We start from the raw sequence: 23570 nt of genomic DNA, 5'->3' as shown, positions 1-23570 counted from the left end.
TTGCTATGGAACGCTCATTGAAGAAAGAGACAAATGGGCATTTCACGTCCATGACAATTCATTTTCAGCATACAAAGTGCACATTCCAAATTAATGAAATGAGAGCAAGAAAATGACATCAATTATCCATTAATCATCGGTGTAACAAAGTTCGATATGAATGAGAAGGGAAGAAGGCAGGGTCGGCTTAGCGGAGACTCGGAAGACTTTTATTTTCTCACAGTTCACACGCTCTCTTAACATACACGTGCTCACAGGCGTTTCACAAATAACTCAAAACTTTTTCCAGTATCGTCCAGTGGCTCTCCAGAGCTCTCTTTGTCTCTGTGCGTGTGTCCCAGAGTCTCCTGCTGGTCTCTCTCCCCGAAGCACTCTTCCTGGAGGCTTCTATCCGGTCTCTCCACGGCCATTACTCTAACAAGACACAGGTGTTTGTTATTTGCACTTGACCCACTTACGGCACACTCGTCTGCTGACTCTCTCTCCCGTCACAGACCTCGCTAAACCACGCCCCTCCCGGCACAATCGGTTATTCTATCCATCTTATACCTCTCTTTTAGATAATAGAGGAGAACCAAATTCTCTCCTCTTGTTTAAAGTAGCTCCTACTCACCGCACCGGCCACTTTATCAGGTACACCTTGCTAGTACCGGGTTGGACTCCCTTTTCAAAATGGCCTTAATTCTTTGTGGAATAGATTCAACAAGGTGCTGGAAATATTTCAGAGATTTTGGTCCATTTTGATATGATGGCATCATGCAATTGCTGCAGATTTGTTGGCTGCACATCCATGATACAAATCTCCCATTCCACCACATCCCAAAGGTGCTCTATTTGTTTAAGGTGTGGTGATTTTACGCGTGTAACGTTACCGAACGGTTTCCGAATGCAATCTTTAACAGTTCACATTCGGCTTGTTTTAAGCGCGGAACACACTTCAATCCGAGTTCCCACACGAACATATTAAGTATTAAGTCCATTTTATCACGAAATTCAAACGATAAATGCCGTTTTGACGCTCTATGTGGCATGACTGATCACAGTTCAAGCGGTCGCGCGATGCGCGTGAACGCGATCATCTGCGATCATCTCTTACTAAAGAATAAACATGAAGGACCATCTGAAGGTATGCTGAGGATACATTACAACTTACTGTCACGTATACAGTAGGGATGGGGCTGATCCGATCCAGTATCGGTATCGGGACCGATACCAGCACAATTCACGTATCGGATTTTCCCGATCCAACCTGCGGAGAAATCCGATATCCATGAGCCATGTCTGCGCTTTAACGTTGTCTGCTGAAATGACTCCAAATCCAAAAGTGATTCCCGCCGGCTTGTCTGCTAGCTGGCTGCAAACTATGGAATGGATTTCCTGGATGGAGGCGCGGCTCAATGAGATACAGAGTTATGAGACACGCCCCGCTCAGGAAGTCCATTCCGCAGTTTGCAGCCAGATAGCAGTATAGCATTGAGCAGCATTGTGGCTTAGCTGTGTGGAAATACTTCACACTGGAAACACCACCGCAGAACAAGACAATGTTTGCAAAACTGTAATTCAGAGAGGTGGAAGCTCCCTCGCGTCGTACAACACAACGAACGCAATCAAACATTGTTCAGACAGGACTAGGGTGACATTTAAGAGATCATAATCAGGGCTTGACATTAACAATCGCCATCTGCGTGTATTTCGGCTGTGGCGTGTAACACTCACACTAGCCACTTATGGTGTTCTCAAAAGCCATCTATTATAATCGCGTTGCGCATTATAACCAATCACACGTGTTTCTATCGAGTTTATGAAGATAATAATCAGAGGCGTTCAGATTAGCGGAGTTTTGTTCAGAGCGCGCCGCTCTCACTCGCTGAAATCTACACTAAAAGCAGAGATAAACGTGCGATGTCCGCAAGAGATTCATTCATCATACAGTGATCGACAGTTTTTGTCTTATTTCCGCACCAAAAATAGTTTAAAACACACACAGCAGAACCACAGCGCATCTGATATAAAGTTGGCTTGACGTTCGCGAATCTAGGGACCGTCTCTAAAGTTACATAAAACATTGGTAGGCTATAAACGTTTCTAACTTAAATGGCATTTGAAGAGAATGACTTAGTCATAAAACTGACTGTAAAGTGTTCATCTAGGTGTCAGGTATGATGTACACCTTTTGGATTTTTGATATTTAATATAAATAACCTGTCAAATCATATGACAATATGCTTTATTTCACTAGAATACTGTATGGGCTCTTACACAAAATATGCAGATTTAAATGTGTCATAGCTGATAGAACACTAAATATATTCTCAAGCAATATTCTCATCAGAGATAATATTAGAGATTTATGCATCATGCGTTGCCATTGACGACGGACATTATAAGGAAGGAAATCCCACAGAATCTAACTTTAAAAAGTGCTTAGAGCAGCTTGATTTATTTGTTGATTTTTAAATATAAATTGACAACCGTGATAATTTGGGTCAATATTATCGTGATGTGAAATTTCCATACCATTTCATCCCTAATACGTACATATCATACTTGTCTGTTGAGATGAGTTTTTCAGCATCATATAAAATAAACAATAATGATAATAATTAGAGATGCTCCGATCAGCATTTTTGGGGCCGATTACCGATCACCAAGATCATGATCTGCCGATTGCCGATCACAGAATGGCAGGGGAATGGGAATCTTTTATCTATAATCTTGCAGAGTTTGCACCATTTGTAGAAATGAAACTAACTCTAAATTAACTGAGTCAAGATCTTGAAGAACCACCAAGTGTTAATTTTAGAAAATGAGATAACTTAAGGCTACTGTTGGCCATCTTTCCCAAATAAATGTATATAATTATCTCAACTAAATATTTGATCATGCAGTGCATTTTTGTTTTTAAAACAATTTTTCAGGTAGGTCTAACATTAGTATTGAGGTAAGAAATACTAAAGACATTTAATAAGAAATCAAATGTAAATTAATATTGGTCTTCCCTGAATAAATTAAATTAGATTAATCCTTACACTTAAGGTTGCAAAAGTTAGTCATTCAAGAGCAGTGAGTGTCATAAAGGTTCATCAAACAACACAAGACAAAGAGAAACTCAGAGACAGCAGCAGTTTATTCGACAGCTGTCACTTTAAGAGCGAACACGGATACGGTTACATGCAGCTGCACAAACGTTCACTCGCGAGTCACGACGGGGTTTACGTGCATACTCGTCAAGACGGTAATTTAGTATACATTTGTGTGTATTTGACCATTTCAGCGCAATTTGTACTCGCAAGCTTTTTATGAGATGGCCTGTGTGTGTGTGTGTGTGTGTGTGTGTGTGTCTCTCCAGACCGTGCGCGCGAGTGCTGAGTGGTTTGAACACTGGCAAGACTTAAAAATAAATGCAAATGATAAACTTTAGTGACGATGCGACACTGCCTCGATTGGGCAAAGTGGCAAATCCTGTGTCAACTGTGCAGCTCGATTTTAGTGCAGATGCGATGCGCTGATGTGAAGCCATTTGAGCATTTTCAAAAGGGAGAGAGAGAGCGCGCATGCGGTGATTCACGCGCGCTGTTTGTGTTTTCAAAATTCAAAAAGTTTTCAAATGACTGCGTAAGTTATTTAATATAGAAATATGAATTGTACCTCACCTTCAGCATTATAATTATTTTACCTGCGCTGGAAAGAGAATGAGACTGTGTCGCTGCATATCATGCCCTAGCTCTCACGGCAGGTTTTTATGTGTCGTCAGCATGCGATCGGTTCATGAGATTGGGATGATTGATCGGCGGTCTCCAAAAAGGCCAAAGCGATTATCGGCCGATCGAGATCGGTTGCCGATCAATCGGAGCACCCCTAATAATAATATTAATGCAAACACAGCTCTGGTATCGAATAGTATCGGTATCGGCCGATATCTAAATTCAGGTATCGGGATCGGATCGGAAGTAAAAAAATGTGGATCGGTGCATCCCTAGTATACAGTATATGTGGTGTAATCGCTCAATCAGTGTTTCAACGGCGGAAAGACGTTAATATAACTGCACAACCTTTGGGTTACAAGTCTAACTCTTGAATAGGGATGCACCGATATGAACATTTTGGCCGATACCGATAATTCTTAATATTTGAAAGCCGATAACCGATATATTGGCCGATAAATCTAAATACAAATTTTAATAAACTGAGAGCCTGATTACAAAAACAAAAGGCTCACCATTAAAAGCCATGTCCCAAACACTTCAACATAAATCAAACCTATACACTACAGTAGCCTATTTGAACCAGTGTGAGATTCCTTACCTTTTCAAATTAATTTTACACTCCTATGGCCAAATTTTTTTTTTAACACTTTACAATAAGGTTTCATTTTTGTTAGTATTAGTTAACCAACAATGAATGAACAATACTTCAATAGGATTTATTAATTTTAGTTCATGTTAATCTCAACATATTCAGACCCAAAGTTGTGTCTTTTAACATTAGGTATGAACTGTGAATGGACTGTTACAAAACACAAACATTTTATTACTAAAAGAAACAAAGGTTATTGCTCTGTTTGTTCATGATAGTTAATGCATTAATAAAATGAGACCTTATTTGTAAAATGTTACCAAAAATTATATTGTCTAAAAAATAAAAATAATATACCTAAATAATGCAAACAAGTAATTGAACAGCATTACTGAGGCTGCATAATAAAGAATCAGAATGCAAGTGCATGAAATAACCTCCGCACAGACGATAAAGAAATGGTTTTAATCAAACCATATTGTTGATGGAAATGATACGAGAACAATAAAAGTGCTAATTATAAAAAATAATGCTTCTGTGTTTTTGAAAAAAAAAATATGTTTAATATTACAGTAATAGTAAACATCTGTAATATTAGTCTAGTCTATTAGGAATAATGTTGCTGTTTGAGAGCGCGCTGAAGCTGGAGAGAATGAACGAACAACCATAAACTGAAGCGCTTAGAAGTTTAATTAACAACTAAACGCATCATATATGAGAACAATCAGATATTTATACAAAATAAATATAATATTACAACTTATATTAGCACAAAATCACGCATAGGTGAAGGGTTATAACTCCTGTGGATGCTCTTCCCCTGTTTGAGAGCGTGCTGAAACTTAAGATGATCACCGGTACAGTGAAGCACTGCGGGTTATTGACTTAACCAAACACATCCTATATGACTTTAATCAGATGTTTATACTACAAAAACGTAATATTACGACTTACATATGCTTAAAATGACGCGAATGCACAAGCGAACTTGACTGTGCTGGTCAGAATGCGTTGTTGACGCTTCCCACAACAGCGTGCTGAAAAACAACTAAACCCAAAGAATTCACTACGTTTTATAACAGAAATATTCTCATTGCAGTGTTATGTATAGGACAGTCCCAGTAGTTATTAATGCTGTGCATTTCTGTTTGAAATGCGCGCGCCGGTACAATGAAGTGCTTTACTGCATCGTTAATTAACTCAACCAAACGCATCCTATATGGGATTATATACACAAAATAATAAATATAATATTACAACTTACAATGGCACAAAAGGCTGTGAATGCACAAGCAAACTTGACTGTGCTCGTCATGAAGGTGTAACTCCGTGGGCGCGCGCTGAAGCTAAAGACCGGTACAATGAAGTGCTTTACTGCAGGGGTTTTCAAACTTTTTGTGTGTGTGGACCACTATTTGTAATCAAAAAAATTTGCGGACCACCTCATAACACACATAATAAAATATGTCTACACACAGACCTACCTGAATGAATCCGCACCTCTAAATAGACTTACTAGCACTAAAACTATAACTAGTCATCACATCAGTACAACAGGCTTGTTAAAAGAAAGTTAACTGCACACAACGGCTGCCACATATTTAATTTATTTATTCTGGCTCATAGATGCTCATAGAATCTGGCTCATAGATGCATCCGACTCACTGTCAATCTCTTCATTTTGTAGCTTCTGCCTCTGTCTCTTTTCTCTTCAGAGAACCTGTTGCTATCCACCGATCTATAACAGCACTGAACTTGAGCTTGAACTTGAACTGAGCGCCACTAGCCTATTTTAGTAATCACACAATAACTTGACAATTTAATATAAATGTTATATCAATATAGGCCTACATATTCTTTTTTATGGGAATTTCCTGGTAAAATGAAGGTAAAAAAATATTATTTTATTATATTTTGCCTTTCCACGGACCACCTGCAGTACCCTCACGGACCACTAGTGGTCCGCGGACCACAGTTTGGGAATGACTGCTTTACTGCATCGTTTATTAACTCAACCAAACGCATCCTATATGATATTACATACACAGAATAATAATAAATATAATGTTGCAACTTACAATGGCACAAAAGGCTGTGAATGCACAAGCAAACTTGACTGTGCTCGTCATGAAGGTGTAACTCCGTGGGCGCGCTCTTCCCTCAACAAACGCGCTGAAACACAACGCTCTTTTACAGCCTATTCTATTCTCATTATCATTTTATGTAGATTATAGAAGACTTGCGCTGCACATGTTGCACATAACTGTATTTTCCTTTTCGAAGTGATTCCAAACATATTTAGAGCAATTCAAACCCATCATGGTGGACAGCGCGTCCGTCTCAGCTGAAGGAAATAATACATTATCTATCGGCTTGACTATATCGGTCAAATTTTCTTATTGGACCGATAACGATAACATCAAAAATAATCATTTATCGGCCGATAACGATATGTTGCCGATATATCGTGCATCCCTACTCTTGAACCATTAGGCCACTTCCCCAGTGCCAGTGAAGTGCAAATTCAATAATGCTTGGCTCAGTATTGAGCCACATAAAAAATGGTTAATCAAAGTTCCAACAAATACGCCTTTATCACAGTGGAATTGGTTACCGGGGGTGCAAATCTTCTGGTTATGTATATTTTCAATGTGCTGTAATCACCTAGTTGACTAAATGCCTCTTAAAATGAGCGCAGGATGATTTCAAAATCCGGACATTTTCACCACACGGTGTCAGTGATCAGTGTATGAGACCTATGAAGAAGATAAGAATTAACCTTTATTTATCCATATTAAACGTTTTAGTCACTATCATTTTTCATTTTAAATTTTTTTAACTGTGTGTAATTCACACACATTATGCCAAAATTCTTTAATATTCAAACAGGGTTCCCACAGGTCCTTGAAATCCTTGAAAATTTGTGAATCTGAAAAAAAAAATGTCAAGGCCCTGGAAAGCTTTTGAAAATAAACATACATGGATACAGCTCCTTGAAACTTCTTTTTCTGAGTTTTCTGAAAAATATTTCGTATTATTTCCTCTGGTCCGCTAATGTTATTTCGCCAACACTCCGTGGCCTATGCATACTAGCTTGCTTGATTTAATTTAATTGCGTGCATTTACGCATTATGTAAATTGTTTCCAGAGTGAGGTACTTTGTATTGTGCATTGCCATGATGTTCACACGCGCACGGAATGACGTTTTCAGTGCTTACACCAAACCCAAATATGTTCAGTCAATGACTGTATATTTTGTGTTCAATAAACATAAAACATTTGTGATAATCTGTTTCCCCCCAAAAAAAATTATGTAATGTTTAATTGCTTTGCTTGTTAATATTAATGTAAACCCATGAGGCAAGAAACTTAAAAGCATATTCATATATCTTAAAACTTCTGGTTTCATGAACCTAAGCTCTTTTCAATAAAATCCATGCAAAGTTAATATCAGATAATTTTAGAATACAGTATAGGATGTACCGAATATTCTTCAGTTTTATGCAAAACAGAAATACGACAAATAGAATATCAGATCTGTCCTGTGGCCAAAAAAAAAGCATAATTGTGTTTGACACACATATAAACTGTAACATTGTATCTTACAAGGACCTGGAAAGTCCTTGAATTTGAAGTTAACCAAGGTGTGGGAACCCTGTTCAAAATAGTCGCGCTGTCAATACGGTACTTTTTAAGATTATATTTAAATGTTTAACATCGTAAAATTTCTTTAAGGCATGTTAACACGTTCATTCAACTACTTTAAACACTGGAATAAGAGCACCAACATACACACAAGCAATACTGCCCTTATGAAGCTATTATACAAATGGTAACCCCCCCCCCCCCCCCCCCCCCCCCCCCCCCAAAAAAAAAAAAACCTTGGTTACTACACTTTTACTATAATAAAACCATGGTTCGTTTTCTTAAGGGTGCTTATCAGTCATTAAAAAAAAAATCATTTAAAAATGTAAATTCAAGCTTCAAGGATCATTGGAGACTCAAATGACACCAAATAACCAAATATAAGGAGTCCATGTAATTCTATTATATAATACATTTATACACACCTAAGCACCCATGAAAAAAACATTGTTACAGGTGCTTGTCGTTGCTCAGTGTGATTGTGATAAACTCCTGACTTCTAACATCTAACTGCATGACGTACATTACGTTAATGACGCAGCTTCACATACTTCAGTAATTTATTTGCGTTAATTGCATTAAATTATTTTAACGCTTTAAGGACTTTAAATTAATTGTATGCGCTAACGCGTTAACGTTGACAGCATAATATAGCTTGATGCTAATCGCTGAAGTAACTTTAATATATTTTGAAGGTCTTGTTAATGATTTTCAGTTTTGTTCAAAATAAATAAAGCACCAGTTTTTCAATAACAGAAGAATATGTAAAAGTATGGTATTTGGGGTAAAAGGTACAATAATTAACATAATAATAAATAGCTGGTTGACTTTTCCATTTGTTGACATGACATGTTAGATTCAGATGGTAAATATCATATATCAAGTTGGGTGTCTCTACCTTAGAGATAATCATCATATTTTTTAATCTGATTGTTTCATTATAAATATGATGGTAATCATATGTAATAAATATATGTATTTGTTACTACTGTAAAACTTTAGTAAATTATTATGGGATCTAGTTGGTCATGCCTGAACTGAACGTAATCAGTTGAGAAAGAAAAACGCATGTGTACAGTATCGGTTTATTGGATCTGCGCAATCTGTTTTAAAGTGACAGCAACCTAATATTCCTACTGCTGTCTGTTTTTAATGTTAATCAAACAACATACTCCCTGCAAAAATACCCCAATCTCTTTACTGAATGACTTCTATAACTTTAATTAGGATTCGTCTCAATTTAATTTATACAGTGAAGACTATGCAGTGTTATTTTACATTTGATAATGCTACTTTATTCAATTTCTGTATCTAATCTGTATCAAACTACTGTTAGATCTACCTGTTAAACGTGAAAGCACCGTTTATTTAATTTGCATTTGAATTACATTTTTTTTATTTGCATTGTTCTTGCATCCCATGTAAAAAGTCTATCTAAATAAAAAAAATTACTAGACAATGACGACTAGGGTTGGGCATCGTTTTGATTTGAACGATTCCGATTCTTACTTTCGATTTCGGTTATTTTCGATTCTCGATTCCGATTCTTAGAGGGGTGGAGTCAAAACATGTCACAAGCTAATTTCACAGAGGACATATTTATTTTAATTCAATAATAAGTTTTAGTTTTGGGACTTTCTCTGCTGGCATTTTCCCCTGCTTTGCTGCAAAGGTGAATGGAGTTTCACACCGAGTCTCCACCGGTTTAGCAATAGCATTAGCAGCAGTCATATTAGGACTGCTACTAGCATGGGCAATTTGCTTAAAGCTACATTTATCTACAAAAAATATTTCAGTAACTTTGTTGTTCACCACAATTAGCAATTTGGTCAAGGGCTTTATTACACTACAATCACTTACCTAATTGTGACGAGGTAACGTTAAAGGGATAACGTTATTTCACCCTGAAATTAAAATAAAGCCATCTTTTACTCACCCTGCTGTTGTTCAAATGCGCGTGTTCCTGTGTGTGCGCACTCCAAACCGCCAGTAGCTTCACGCAATGTTGTCATGACAACCGGTACACAACATTCACTTCAGGAGGTTTTATTATTAGTATTATTTATTATCATATACAGTACGTTATAGAAAAGACGAGAGTCGCGTTTGTTTCTATTGAGCCTGATTTCTCAAAATGGTGCGTGTGTGTGCTTATCCTGGGTGCCATGACAACTATAGTACGAGTTATAGTAGGTATGAGCGCCGGCGCCTGCTGACGGCTCTGAGTGCACACACAGGAACGCACGAGTAACAGCCGAGCTCAGTGTTTTGACTGAATAATACGGTTTCTTTCTCGCAAAAACCTTATAGTATGCTTATGAACAGTTTCCATATATGTCATGCGTCTCACTGTATCATTGCGTGATACATTTGTATATTTTTGTAATGTTTTAGCCTGCTTGCTATTCACTGCCATGATAGGAAGGAGCGCATGCAGGACTGCAGATTTTTAAAATTTCTGCTTTTGAGGTCCGAAAAAGATAGAAGGACATAGGGCACTGGGACAACAGCAGGGTGAGTAAAAGATGGCTTTATTTTAATTTCAGGGTGAACTATCCCTTTATTAACGTTGGTTAGCGCAGGGTTGCCCGAGGAGGATGAGACAGTGGACCTGCGCAGCATGTCAAACATGCTACACTCGTTAATTTGTAACGTTACACCACAAATTTGTAGTGCATCCTCCCGTGCAAGAAATAAGTTTGTCATATGTGTTGCACTGTGCTGACCCAGGCTTTTTTAAAAGTGAAATAAAGCCACACTTTTGAGTGCTGCTTACCGTGCTCCATGGCTGCAACAGAACAAATGGGCACACCAAGCACTTCCGGAAATCCGGTGGCCACTATGGAAACCAAAACGTGCGCGTTTGGAACGATGATCGGAATCGAAAACAAATTTTCTAAACGATTCCAGTGGAATTGTTATTTTTTAAACAGTTCTAAGTTGGAACCGGTTCTCGATGCCCAACCCTAATGACGACTCAAGCTTCAGTGTGTCCATAGAGGGTTGGTGAGATCTGACATATCAAACTAACCTGAGTTCTGTCTACCAAAATTAAAATCTAATGAGTCTCTTCTCTTTTCTGAGTCTTAGCTGACAGCTGTGGTAAAGCTTCCATCAGGAGAAGATTACTGCCTAATGGTCCATCTTCTGCATCCTGTTGTCACACAACAGAGCACATACAGGATTCTTCCAACCAAGGTCAGCTTTTTTTTTTTTTAACTAACTTTCTTCAAACCAATATTTGTATGCCATTAGTAGTGGCCCGGTCTAAGCTATGGTACAGATGTAAGAAATAATTGACTACAGGCCGTGGAATGATTAAAAAATAATGCACACTCTGGTGGTAATGCACTTCAGGTGAGCATTATTTTTCAATAATTTAATGTTCTATGGTTAATTACTTTTCTTATACCACGGTAGCTACACCAAGAAATGTTCAGGTGTTTTAATTCATTTTTGAGGATTTGTCCTTAAAACATTCTTGTGTGTAGAACTACTTTTCTTAGAAGAGAGAGATAGAGAGATTAAGCAGGGTTGAATTACCTAATTTTCTCCAGTAATTTCAAAACTGTAAGTTTAGCAATAAGGTAAACTGTGTGTGTTTGTGTGTCTATGGTAAACCGAGTAGATAGTCTGTTTTCCATAGATGATAAAAGGTAATTGTCATTCTTATCCTATTGTTTGTCATGTATTTTCTTGGTCAGTGTTTTTATGGTGTTTGGTCCTCTTTGCTTAGATCCCTGCAAGGCTCTTTGAAATATCTGAGATAATTTGATAAATTGACATTTGAACTGGCATTTCAATGGCTTTCAAACCTACCTCTGGTGTTTGTTTAAAAAAAAAAAGCTCTTTTAGTCTTATCTTACAATAAAACTCAGTACTACTAAAAGTTTCAGTTAGGGATGCACCGAATCCAGGATTCGGGTTCGGATTCTGCCTATTATTGGGCTTTTTGACGGAGTTCGGTTTCTGCTGAACCCGGGAATTTTTTTCCACCGAACCCTAGGCTAACCCTATGCTGGTCGAACATAATGACGCCGCCGTTGAAAATGAAAATGAAACTCAGAAACAGAAAATGTGACAGTAGCTACTTTACGTCAAAAGAAAGTGATTCAAGGCGAGCTACATGTTCAATTTGTAATGCCGATTTGTCTCGTGGTGGTAAGGACCCTAATCAACAGCTGCTGTTAAAACATTTGCATATGAAACATCAACGAAAGAATACGAGTTGTGCATGAAGGAATCTACAGACAGCAGCCAAAATGTATTTTATTTTACCGTGCAAAAAGCCGCATACAGATCAGATAAATAAATATCAGATAAAAAGAATAAAATAAATAGGCCTACACTAAATATTTTTCACTTAAATTACCAAATTAAGATGACAAAACGAAAATACACTGAATCCGTTTGAAGCTTTGAAGAACCGGTATCTTTTTTTTTTTTTTTTTGTCAAATAAAAATAGCAGGCCTAGGCTACCTCAATCCACACCTTGTATGTTTTTTTTTTTATTAACATGTCTATGTGATGTGGGTTAGTCTGGAGCGCAGCCTGTTGACAGTTAAACCCGCGGCAGAAAACAACCTCTTAATCCTTCTGTCTCCGCAGCGCGCGCGCCTCCTGCGCTCTCCGTTAGTGCTGTTCAACGACAGAGGATGACTCGGGGTCATTTTTCCATAAACCATCAGGAAACCGCAGTGAGAAGAACATACGCGACAATGTTTACTTTAGTAAACTTAACCAAAACCACACTATTAAAAGCTTTCCACCAGTTAGGAGCTTGTACTGCTGCTGTATTTTTCTGTCGAAATAGTCCCACACAGTAAGCTTTTTCATTGCTTCATTTTGCGAGATATATCTGGTTTGTGGTTGCACATGTCGACGCGCTCCGTGAGTGAACAAATAACGCACAGCATATTTCTTATGCATCAAAAAAACCAAACAAAAAAGCGTTAAAAACATTTAAACCGTTTAACTGATAGTATTAATCGGTCAAAGTTCTTACTTTCGGTTACCGGTTAAATGGTCAATAGCATCCCTACACTGCTGAGGACGTTGTTTACTTCATTAATGTGTTTACTGTGATAATGGACTGAGGATGGGAGTAGGATTCGGTATTCGATTTCGGATTTGGCCGAATCTTTACCAGTGGATTTGGTATTCGGCAGAACCCCAAAAATCTGGATTCGGTGCATCCCTAGTTTCAGTAACACCTGGCGAACTGTAGGTGTATGAGCATTGATGACACTAAAACACCATTTCATGGCAACCTTTTCCAAACATGTTGTGGTTATATAGGTGAAATGTGATTGTACTTATGGAGACTTGACTTAAGACCCAACTACTAGGGATGCTCCGATCGATCGGCCGGAGATCGGTATCGGCCGATAATCATATTTTATGACTCGATCGGTACTCACTAACTTGGCCGATCTCAAGAACCGATCGCAATTTGATGACGTCATCGCGTGAGGGCGTACATGATGCGTGGGGTAGGTAGTAGCAAATATTCAAACGAGAGCTTTGAAGGCAGAAGTGGAGAAGGGTTCCATGTGAACCAATAGTATCCAGCTGCAGCCCCGCAGCACACCAGTTTCAGAACCCCATCCACAGACCCGGAAGTGAGGGGCGGGGCTTAAACAGTCATTGTTGCGCTATCCATATATGTAATTTTCTTTTGTTAAATATAAGCTGTTTTCACATGGATTTTGATCGGATCGATGTCTACAATATTTAACAACAATGCTTTTAAATAAAGTCATTTTTCTGTTCATATAATATGCATGTCATGATGTACAATGATCAACATTTTAAAACATAGCCTATTGATCATGCTTAAAGCAGCACTAGGTAACTTTTCAACCTTTATAATATATTTTCAAACCTCTTGTGATGATACATCGACTTACAATAGGTTGAATGACACGTCTGCCATAGCCTGACGGGGTCTGTATCGTTTAAAATCGTACTTTTAAACTTCGGGTTTCGGGTAGTAAAAAAAGAACTACAAAATTCGACTGCTTTACGGCATATATGTCACTTCCACCACCACCCCCACTTCCTTAAATTCGGACGTGCGAGCCCAACTATCATTTATTTGCCGAATGTTATAGTCATGGCCGAAGCAGCACAGAAAAATAAGAAAGCAAAGGTTTTGTCGGAGGAAAGCAAAAAGAGGAAACGAGAAAGTGATCGGATTAAAGGCAGGACGAGGATCAACATTGGGCAGCGTTTGCTCGTTGGCATGAGCTGAAGGAGGAGGGGCTACATTCTTGCAAGTAAATACGTAAGACGTACAAAATCATATTTTAGGATACCTAACATGTCTGTGATATTGGTTTATTTGTCTTTCCTCAAGCTATAATGCAAATCGATTTTTCAAATTTGCAGATTCATCTATGGTAGCTTGATATTATAATATTGACGATATATGGTTATTACCTACCACTCAAACATTGAATTGAAGTATCATATAGATTCTGTAAAACGGGAACCAATAGACTAGGCTACTATAATGACGCTGGCTTGTAAACGTGAGCATCGCGATCATTTGGCGTTTGAAAAAAAATAAAACCCATGAAATTATATTCATATGACATGCTGAAACATATGCCACTGTAACGTTACCTGGGATGAAGACATTTCACACGCGACGCAAGCAGAACACCTGCATGTGAACTCCGACAGTGTTCAGGGCTATCATAGTTGTCATGTTAATAAATGCACGTGCGATGCATCCGCTGATGTAGAATGACAGTTTACGACAGTAGTAGAGGACAATACTGTTTCCCAACTGTAGGGGGACCCCGAGAGCAAAACCTACCTAGTGCTGCTTTAAATCAATGAATACAAAGACAGTAATTTATACTTCATGGAAACAGGCAAAAACTATATACACTTTTTATTTAAAAAATATTAATAAATGTACAACATGTTGTAAAGTGTTTCCCATTTGACTACAGATATATTAGGCTGCGTTCACACTGCAGGCTGAAACGACCCAATTCCGATTTTTTTTGCCCTTATGCGACCTGTATCTGATCTTTTCATGACAGTCTGAACGACACAGATCCGATCTCTTCAAATGCGACCCACTCCAAATCCGATACATATTCGATCTTTTGAAATGCGTCTTCAGTCTGAACTCCCAGGTCACATGTATCCGACCCGCACGTCGTTGATACGCGACAAACGTCATCATTGTACGTTGAAGTAGGCGGGAATGAGAAGATAAAAAGCCTTTTTAAAAGGATATAAACTCTACTTTATTTGTTTTTATTTTTTGTTTTATTTGTTAGTTTTGTTTGTTTAAAATAGTACAGAATAGTCAGTAACTCCCGTTCCTTACTCCAGTCCAGTGGTGGCGGTAATGCACAAGAAATAGTTGCTAACCGCCAATAAAAGAAGTACGCACCTGTTGCTAGCCAATACACTCCAACTCCAATGCGTTTCTGCACTGTTATGGGCCGCCGCAGACGTGTCTCTTCCCGTGACAAAGTTAGTTCACAAACATAATTGAAGGTGGATCTGGTCATTCTGAAGTTACTGACGAATTCGGTATCAGTAAAGCCACTCACATCAGTATCCCACCACTCCTGGCTGCGGCTCCGCACCCACACGTTTCTCTGTACCGACGTTGCTACCACTGCTCGACAAAACGCCATGGCCAAAAACCTTGCTCTCCTCCTCTTTTTTAATTTTCTTCTTAACATGAGAAGGTTGTAATGGTGCTGGCTCCGTTGCGAAAATAACTTTAATAAAGCTAAACGAACTCCAATGCTGACACCCATATTTGGCTACTTCCGTAAACAACAAGTGACGTTGTTGACCGTTGAGTACTCTTCTGCGCATGCGGGTCACTTCTGGGTCATTTCACGTTCACACAGGAGATCACAAAAGGTCGCATTTAATTGGAAATGTGAACGGCCTTGCAAAAAAATCGCATTTTTTCAAAAAATCGGAATTGAGCATTAAGCCCTGCAGTGTGAACGCAGCCTTAGTATTATTTCGTTCACATTCATGTTGTTACAAATAATACTGACAGAAAATAGCCTATGAGATTTAATGTTAATGAACACAAACACTGTAGTTTATTGTTACTTTGACAATACTACAACTTTTTTATTATTTAAAAAATATATTAGGCCTAAGGCCTTTTGTAACATGTTATAAAGTGTTTCCCATTTGATTCTATGTTCAATTGTATTATTTCGATTGAAAATAATTGCCAGAGAATGTGACATTTCTATTTTTCAAATGTCAAATAAAAATAACCATTTAATACAAGGCCTTAAAGTGAAACGTGTTTCTCTGAAAGAAAACAAACAGGACAAATATAAAATATTTCTAAAATAATAGGTTTAAAACTAATTTAAACGGCACATAATAAAAAATAAAAACATGCGAAAAAAAAGTTATCTTAAAACACAAAAACTTCTGACTCTTAAGCCCATATCATGGCATTTCTGCAGAAATACTTGAAAAGATGAAAGTGTTTTCATCCCTGAAAACGAAATGAATACATTTTATTAATGAATAATTATTTAATATTAAGACAAATAATATCTTTTGACAAATGCAAAAAAGCTTTAATGATAAAAAGTGAAAGACGTGAAAAGATGAAAATCTTTTCATCCCTGAAAACAAAATTAATGTTTTATTAATTAATAATTGTTTAATATTAAGACAAATAATATCTTTTGACAAATGCAAAAAAAACTTTAATGATAAAACGTGAAAGACGTGAACAGATTCAATATTCGTTCAGCATCACATGCATCATGACAGAAATATCACACACAACTCAACATATTCTCCTTCATGCTTTTGTTCACATCTCACTGGCTTAAATGCATGTTTCTCTTGTTCAAGGATATGAATAGAAAAGTAACTTTATTTTTACTGCCACTGTGCAGTAAAAAGTGCACAGCAATGAAGGGGTGACACTCTAAAATGTCAAGAGTGCAAATTAGACACCCACACTCCCACACACTCACACACCCACGCACACAAACACACACACACACACACACACACACACACACACATAGAAATGAACAGGTAAGACTGCAACAGCAAATTTTGAGAATGCTAAATAAAATCAATAAATGAAGAAAAAATAAAATAAAAATGACTCTCTCGCTCAAATGCGCACACACACACACACGAGAGGGGGGGGGGATCAACAGCGATCAACTTGAGCTAAGCATATTGAGTATTTATCATCTCTACTAATGGCTCGCTTAGTGTATAACATTGTAACTTTATGCTAAGTAATGTTATGTTAGCTATATTAGGCAGCTTCGTGTGCTAGTGATACATGCTTCATGAAAACATAAACCAAAAAAATTTATAATCAAAATGAAAGATTACCTGTCCAGCAGAAATACAGCCTCGTGAACTCCTCAAAATCAAACGGGTGCGCCAGGGTTGCCAGGTTTTCACAACAAAATCCACCCAATTGCTACTCAAAACTAGCCCAAAACAAGCCCAATCGTGTTTCTCCGGTAAAAATCGCATTTGGGGGGTAAAATGTGCCTTTTTGGTAGGGCTGCCTGCTAAAATTCGCATATCCCGGGGCAAAATATCACATAATTGGGGTCGCTTAACCCGCGGACATGAAAAACAGCCCGTAGCAACAGTGTTTGAAGTAGCCCGACTTGGCAACACTGGGGCGCATGAGGGCAGATCCTGGAGCAAAAGCGGTGGTAGCCATGGTAGCGAGAGAGAGAGAGTGACAGTCGCCCAAGCCAATCACTTGTTTCGGCCCGAACGAAAATAATGAGCGGTGTTTATTGCAGATTAAAAAGTCTAGAGTCACTCGATTTTTATACTCTCTTTTTCAGAGTACTTACATTTTAATTATGTATTGACATATAAAGAAAGTTTAAACAAATTTGGACAAAAGTGTTTTAGATCATTCTTACCTACCCTACCTTTAAGCAGATATATTTGTCTGTTTGTCATTCAAATAGGGAAACCGACACTGCAGGGCAGATACTCAAAGCAGCGCATGCTTACCATTTTGAATATCAATCCTGCTGATCACTTTCTTTATTTCACTCTGCTCATGTTAATATTAAAATATTCGCCCAGGAACACTCAGGTAAGATGAAAATTAGAACAGCCTTCTGTCTGTACCATATGCTATTATTCTCATGTACTGACTCCTTCATTAAACTGAACACCCAATCTGAGTTCTCTCTCTCACCGACGACGATTCTTCATGTTGAATCGGCCCCAAAAAACCTGACAGTGTCCAACTAGAGCCAACGGTGCAGAACACAATGGGGAAAAACTAAATCGGCCAACGGTCAAAAGCGGCCTGAAGTTGCCCGACGGGCGATTGTTGGCTTGGTGTGTCCCGGTTTTAAGATTGTCAGTTTCCATTAAACACACCCTAATTGATTGCTATGATTATTGCATTTTGTGCTGCTCTTCTGAGGTATGTATTCTGTGCAAGGGCACTTAATCTATGATTATGTAATCTTCCTATTTTTTTCCCCTTTTCTTTCCTCAGATCGAGATTAAGATGAAGAAGACTGCAGCCACACAGTGGGAGAAACTGCAAGGAGAAGGCACACTTTCTAACGTGAAGCACTTTACTCCCAGTCAGTATTGAAAAGCACAGAATAAAGAGAGCATTTTCCCTCATGTTTATGCCAAAGTGTGTTAAACCATTATTTTGTTATTTCCATCTTAATGTATTAGACCAGTACCCATCATCCTCCCACTATACACGTAACTGGGACAAGTTAGTGGGTGAAATAAAAGATGAGGAAAAGAGTGAGAAGCTGGAGGGGGATGCTGCTCTCAACAAGCTGTTCCAGCAGATCTACTCAGATGGCTCAGACGATGTCAAGCGGGCAATGAACAAGTCCTTTGTAAGTATTTCAAGGCCGCCCAAGTACTCGTATATTTATGTCTCTCTTTTGATATTCTTTCGTGGTCTTCCCACCTTTTTTAAAGTGGTATATTTCCAAGACCAAATTAAGATTTGATAAACATTATGTAGAAATCGGCAAGCATATTTTAGTCTCTGTGGCTCTGAAGTTTGATAACTTTGGTAAAATGAATTAATGGTTCAATTCTATTTTGCTTAATTAGCAATATTCTATGTGTCAACACTTTAAAGAGTGCTAATCTGAGCTGCTGTCTTTCATACAACAAACATGACACATTCATCCTCATTTCAAACCCTTCTGCTGTTATACAACTTTAGTAAAGCAGTACATTTTCAATATTCTCCCACAGATGGAATCAGGAGGCACAGTCCTCAGCACCAATTGGATAGATGTTGGTAAACGGAAAATAGAGATGAACCCACCTGAGGATGTAGAGTGGAAAAAGTATTAAAAGCAGTGGATGATCTTGCACACTACCATCACCAATTGTCCTAATATCTTTATGCTCTTTTTTTTCCCACTTGGTTCTTTTTGCCTTCACACTTCATGCTTTCATGCTGGGCCTTTGTCAGGCCCAGAATAGTCCTGGGCTGTGTTTCTCAAAAGCATTGTAAGCCTAAGTAGATCATAGAACCATTCTCACCAAAGGTCTAATGATCAACTTGGCTCATGATGCTTTTGAGACACACAGCCCTGGACTAAATGTAGTTTAAAATGAGACTTCTTTAAAATAAAACTTCTCAGTCTAAAAATAGCTTCAGGCTGGAACCAAACTATCTCATTACATTACACAGTTTTTAAAAATCACACATTTAAAGCAACTGTTGAGTTGCTTTAATAAAAAGCTCTTTAGCCACACTGAATTTCGTAGGTTATGTTAGGTCTCCATCTGTGAAACTTATGTGCCTCAATTAATGTTGATCTCTGTTTTAATGTATGGTTTCCTAAATATTTCAACATGCTGTAAATAAAATTTTCTTGTTCTCTAATTGGGTGCCCTTGGTCTCTTCAATATCAATGTTTGTCCAACCTCAAATATACATTTTAAAGAAATTGAAAATGTAATACATTTTCCTTCTACACAAAGAGGCTGAAACTGCACTGGAACTGACATTTTATTAACAGACAGACAGACATGGGTCATGCAAAACATGCAAAAATGTTAAAGTACCAGCCAGTATCTGATCCATCCATCCATCATCTTCCGCTTATCCGGGGCCGGGTCACGGGCAACAGTCTAAGCAGAGACGCCCAGACTTCCCTCTCCCTAGCCACTTCCTCCAGCTCTTCCGGGGGAACCCAGAGGCATTCCTAGGCCAGCCGGGAGACATAGTCCCTCCAGCGTGTCCTAGATCTTCCCCGGGGCCTCCTCCCGGTGGGACGTGCCTGGAACACCTCCCTGGGAAGGCGTCCAGGAGGCATCCGAAATAGATGCCCGAGCCACCTCAGCTGGCTCCTCTCGATGTGGAGGAGTAACGGCTCTACTCTGAGCTCCTCCTGAGTGACCGAGCTTCTCACCCTATCTCTAAGGGAGCGCCCAGCCACCCTACGGAGAAAGCTCATTTCGGCCGCCTGTATCCGGGATCTTGTCCTTTCAGTCATGACCCACAGCTCATGACCATAGGTGAGAGTAGGAACGTAGATTGACCGGTAAATCGAGAGCTTTGCCTTACAGCTCAGCTCCTTCTTTACCACGACAGACCAGTACATCGACTGCATTACTGCAGATACTGCACCGATCCGTCTGTCAATTTCCCGTTCCATCCTTCCCTCACTCGTGAACAAGACCCCAAGATACCTGAACTCCTCCATTTGAGGCAGGAACTCTCCACCAACCTGAAGTGGGCAATCCACCATTTTCCGACTGAGAACCATGGCCTCGGACTTGGAGGTGCTGATTCTCATCCCAGCCGCTTCACACTCGACTGCAAACCGTCCCAGTGCACGCTGAAGGTCCTGGTCTGAGGAGGCCAACATGACAACATCATCTGCAAAAAGCAGCGACGAAATCGTATGGTCCCCAAACCGGACACTCTCCAGCCCTTGGCTGCGCCTAGAAATTCTGTCCATAAAAATTATGAACAGAACCGGTGACAAAAGGCAGCCCTGCCGGAGTCCAACATGCACCGGGAACAGGTCTGACTTACTGCCGGCAATGCGAACCAAGCTCTTGCTCCGGTCGTACTGGGACCGAACAGCCCTAAGCAGGCGGCTGCCGACCCCATACTCCCAGAGCACCCTCCACAGAATGCCACGAGGAACACAGTCGAATGCCTTCTCCAAATCCACAAAACACATGTGGACTCGTTGGGCAAACTCCCATGAACCCTCCAGCCCCCTGGAAAGGGTATAGAGCTGGTCCAGTGTTCCACGACCGGGACGAAAACCACACTGTTCCTCCTGAATCTGAGGTTCCACTATCGGCCGAATTCTCCTCTCCAGTACCCTGGCATAGACTTTCCCGGGGAGGCTGAGAAGTGTGGTCTGCCAGTCCAGAGGTACTGTTCCCAACCGCCATGCGACGTTGCAGAGGCGTGTCAGCCAAGACAGCCCCACAACTTCCAGAGACTTGAGGTACTCAGGGTGGATCTCATCCACCCCCGGTGCCTTGCCACCGCAGAGCTTTTTAACTACCTCGATGACTTCAGCCCGGGTGATGGACGAGTCCTCCTCCGAGTCCCCAGCCACTGCTTCCTCAACGGAAGACATGTCGGTGGGATTGAGGAGATCCTCAAAGTATTCCTTCCACCGCCCGACGATATCCCCAGTTGAGGTCAACAGGTGCCCATCTCCACTATATATATATATATATATATATATATATATATTTTTTTTTTTTTTTTTTTTTTTTTTTTTTTTGGCCTTCACAACTACCCGGGCTGCAGTCTGCCTGGCCTGCCGGTACCTGTCAGCTGCCTCCGGAGTCCCACAAGCCATCCAGGCCCGATAGGACTCCTTCTTCAGCTTGACGGCATCCCTTACTTCCGGTGTCCACCACCAGGTTCGGGGATTGCCGCCTCGACAGGCACCGGCGACCTTACGGCCGCAGCGACAATGGAGGTGAAGAACATGGTCCACTCGGACTCAATATCTCCAGACTCCTTCGGGATCCGGTCGAAGCTCTGCCGGAGGTGGGAGTTGAAGATCTCTCTGACAGGGGGCTCGGCCAAAGGTTCCCAACAGACCCTCACCGTACGTTTGGGTCTGCCGAGTCTGTCCAGCTTCCTCCCCCGCCATCGGATCCAACTCACTACCAGGTGGTGATCAGTTGACAGCTCCGCCCCTCTCTTCACCCGAGTGTCCAAGACATATGGCCGAAGGTCTTATGACACGACCACAAAGTCGATCATTGACCTCCGGCCTAGGGTGTCCTGGAGCCACGTGCACTGATGGACACCCTTATGCTTGAACATGGTGTTCGTTATGGACAAACCGTGGCTAGCACAGAAATCCAATAACAGAACACCGCTCGGGTTCAGATCAGGGGGGTCGTTCCTCCCAATCACGCCCCTCCAGGTGTCACTGTCACTACCCACGTGGGCGTTGAAGTCCCCCAGTAGAACGACGGAGTCTCCAGTCGGAGCACTTTCCAGCACCCCTCCCAGAGACTCCAAGAGGGCCGGGTACTCCGCACTGCCGTTCGGGCCGTAGGCACAAACAACAGTGAGAGACCTATCCCCGACTCGAAGGTGCAGGGAAGCGACCCTCTCGTTCACCCGGGTGAACTCCAACACATGGTGGCTGAGCTGGGGGGCTATAAGCAAACCCACTCCAGCCCTCCGCCTCTCACCATGGGCAACTCTAGAGTGGTAGAGAGTCCAGCCTCTTTCAAGAAGTGTGGTTCCAGTGCCCAAGCTGTGCATGGAAGTGAGCCCGACTATCTCTAGTCGGTACCTCTCGACCTCCCGCACAAGCTCAGGCTCCTTCCCCGCCAACGAGGTTACATTCCACGTCCCTAAAGCCAGATTCCGTGTCCAGAGATCGGGTCGTCGGGGGCCTCGCCCTCGACTGTCGCCCGATCCACTATGCACCGGCCCCTTACGCTCCCTCCTGCAGGTGGTGAGCCCACAGGAGGGCGGCCCCACGTCACTCCTTCAGGCTGAGCCTGGCCGGACCCCATTGGGGGAGGCCCGGCCACCAGGCGCTCGCATACGAGCCCCAACCCCGGGCCTGGCTCCAGGGTGGGGCCCCGGCTGCGCCATGCCGGGCGACGTCACGGTCCTTGCTGTAATTGTCATCATAAAGGGTTTGTGAACTGTTCTTAGTCTGGCCCGTCACCAAGGACCTGTTTGCCTTGGGAGACCCTACCAGTATCTGATGGTGCTGTATATTTTTATTAAATGGTGCTTGTTATTAAATCAATGAGGTTTGTTCTCGTGTGTCAAGCAGGTTCAGTTGAGCTTCTGCTTGTTCTGCTTCTGTAAATCGCTCAATTCATATAGATTAGTTTTACGATCTCTTTTTGAACTTTTTGAGGCGTCAAAGTGGTAGTTACTGTCAGTGGAGGGACAGAATGCTCTCAGATTAACGTTAGTTAATAAAAATACAGCTGTTCATTACACAGTGCATTGTTAATGTTAATTTAAATCTTGTTAACATTAGTTAAAGATGAATAAATGCTTTATAAGTGCAGTTCATTATTAGTTCATGTTAACTAATGTGGTTAACTAATGAACCTTATTGTAAAGTGTTACCAAAAGGTTTTCATTTGTGTTCAGAAGATG

The 23570-nt window shown here is 40.5% G+C and overlaps 1 protein-coding gene across 2 annotated transcripts in view; it reads left to right on the top strand.

Moving 5' to 3' along the window:
• The window catches only part of sugt1 (SGT1 homolog, MIS12 kinetochore complex assembly cochaperone), a 57334-nt gene extending 37499 nt beyond the window's left edge, over nucleotides 1–19835 (top strand). For both annotated transcript variants that reach the window (XM_079813049.1, XM_079813048.1), the window contains exons 10-13: nucleotides 11032–11139; nucleotides 18462–18552; nucleotides 18653–18825; nucleotides 19196–19835. In XM_079813049.1, the coding sequence (XP_079669175.1) occupies nucleotides 11032–11139; nucleotides 18462–18552; nucleotides 18653–18825; nucleotides 19196–19297 (474 nt within the window). In that variant the 3' untranslated portion in view covers nucleotides 19298–19835. The remainder of the gene's footprint in view (nucleotides 1–11031; nucleotides 11140–18461; nucleotides 18553–18652; nucleotides 18826–19195) is intronic.
• The last annotated feature ends 3735 nt before the right edge of the window (nucleotides 19836–23570 follow it).

This window comes from Gobio gobio (genome assembly GCF_949357685.1).
Source record: "Gobio gobio genome assembly, chromosome: 3".
Classification (NCBI taxonomy): Eukaryota; Metazoa; Chordata; class Actinopteri; order Cypriniformes; family Gobionidae; genus Gobio; species Gobio gobio.
Note: the sequence above shows the minus strand (reverse complement) of the source record. Positions and strands in the feature narration are given on the sequence as shown.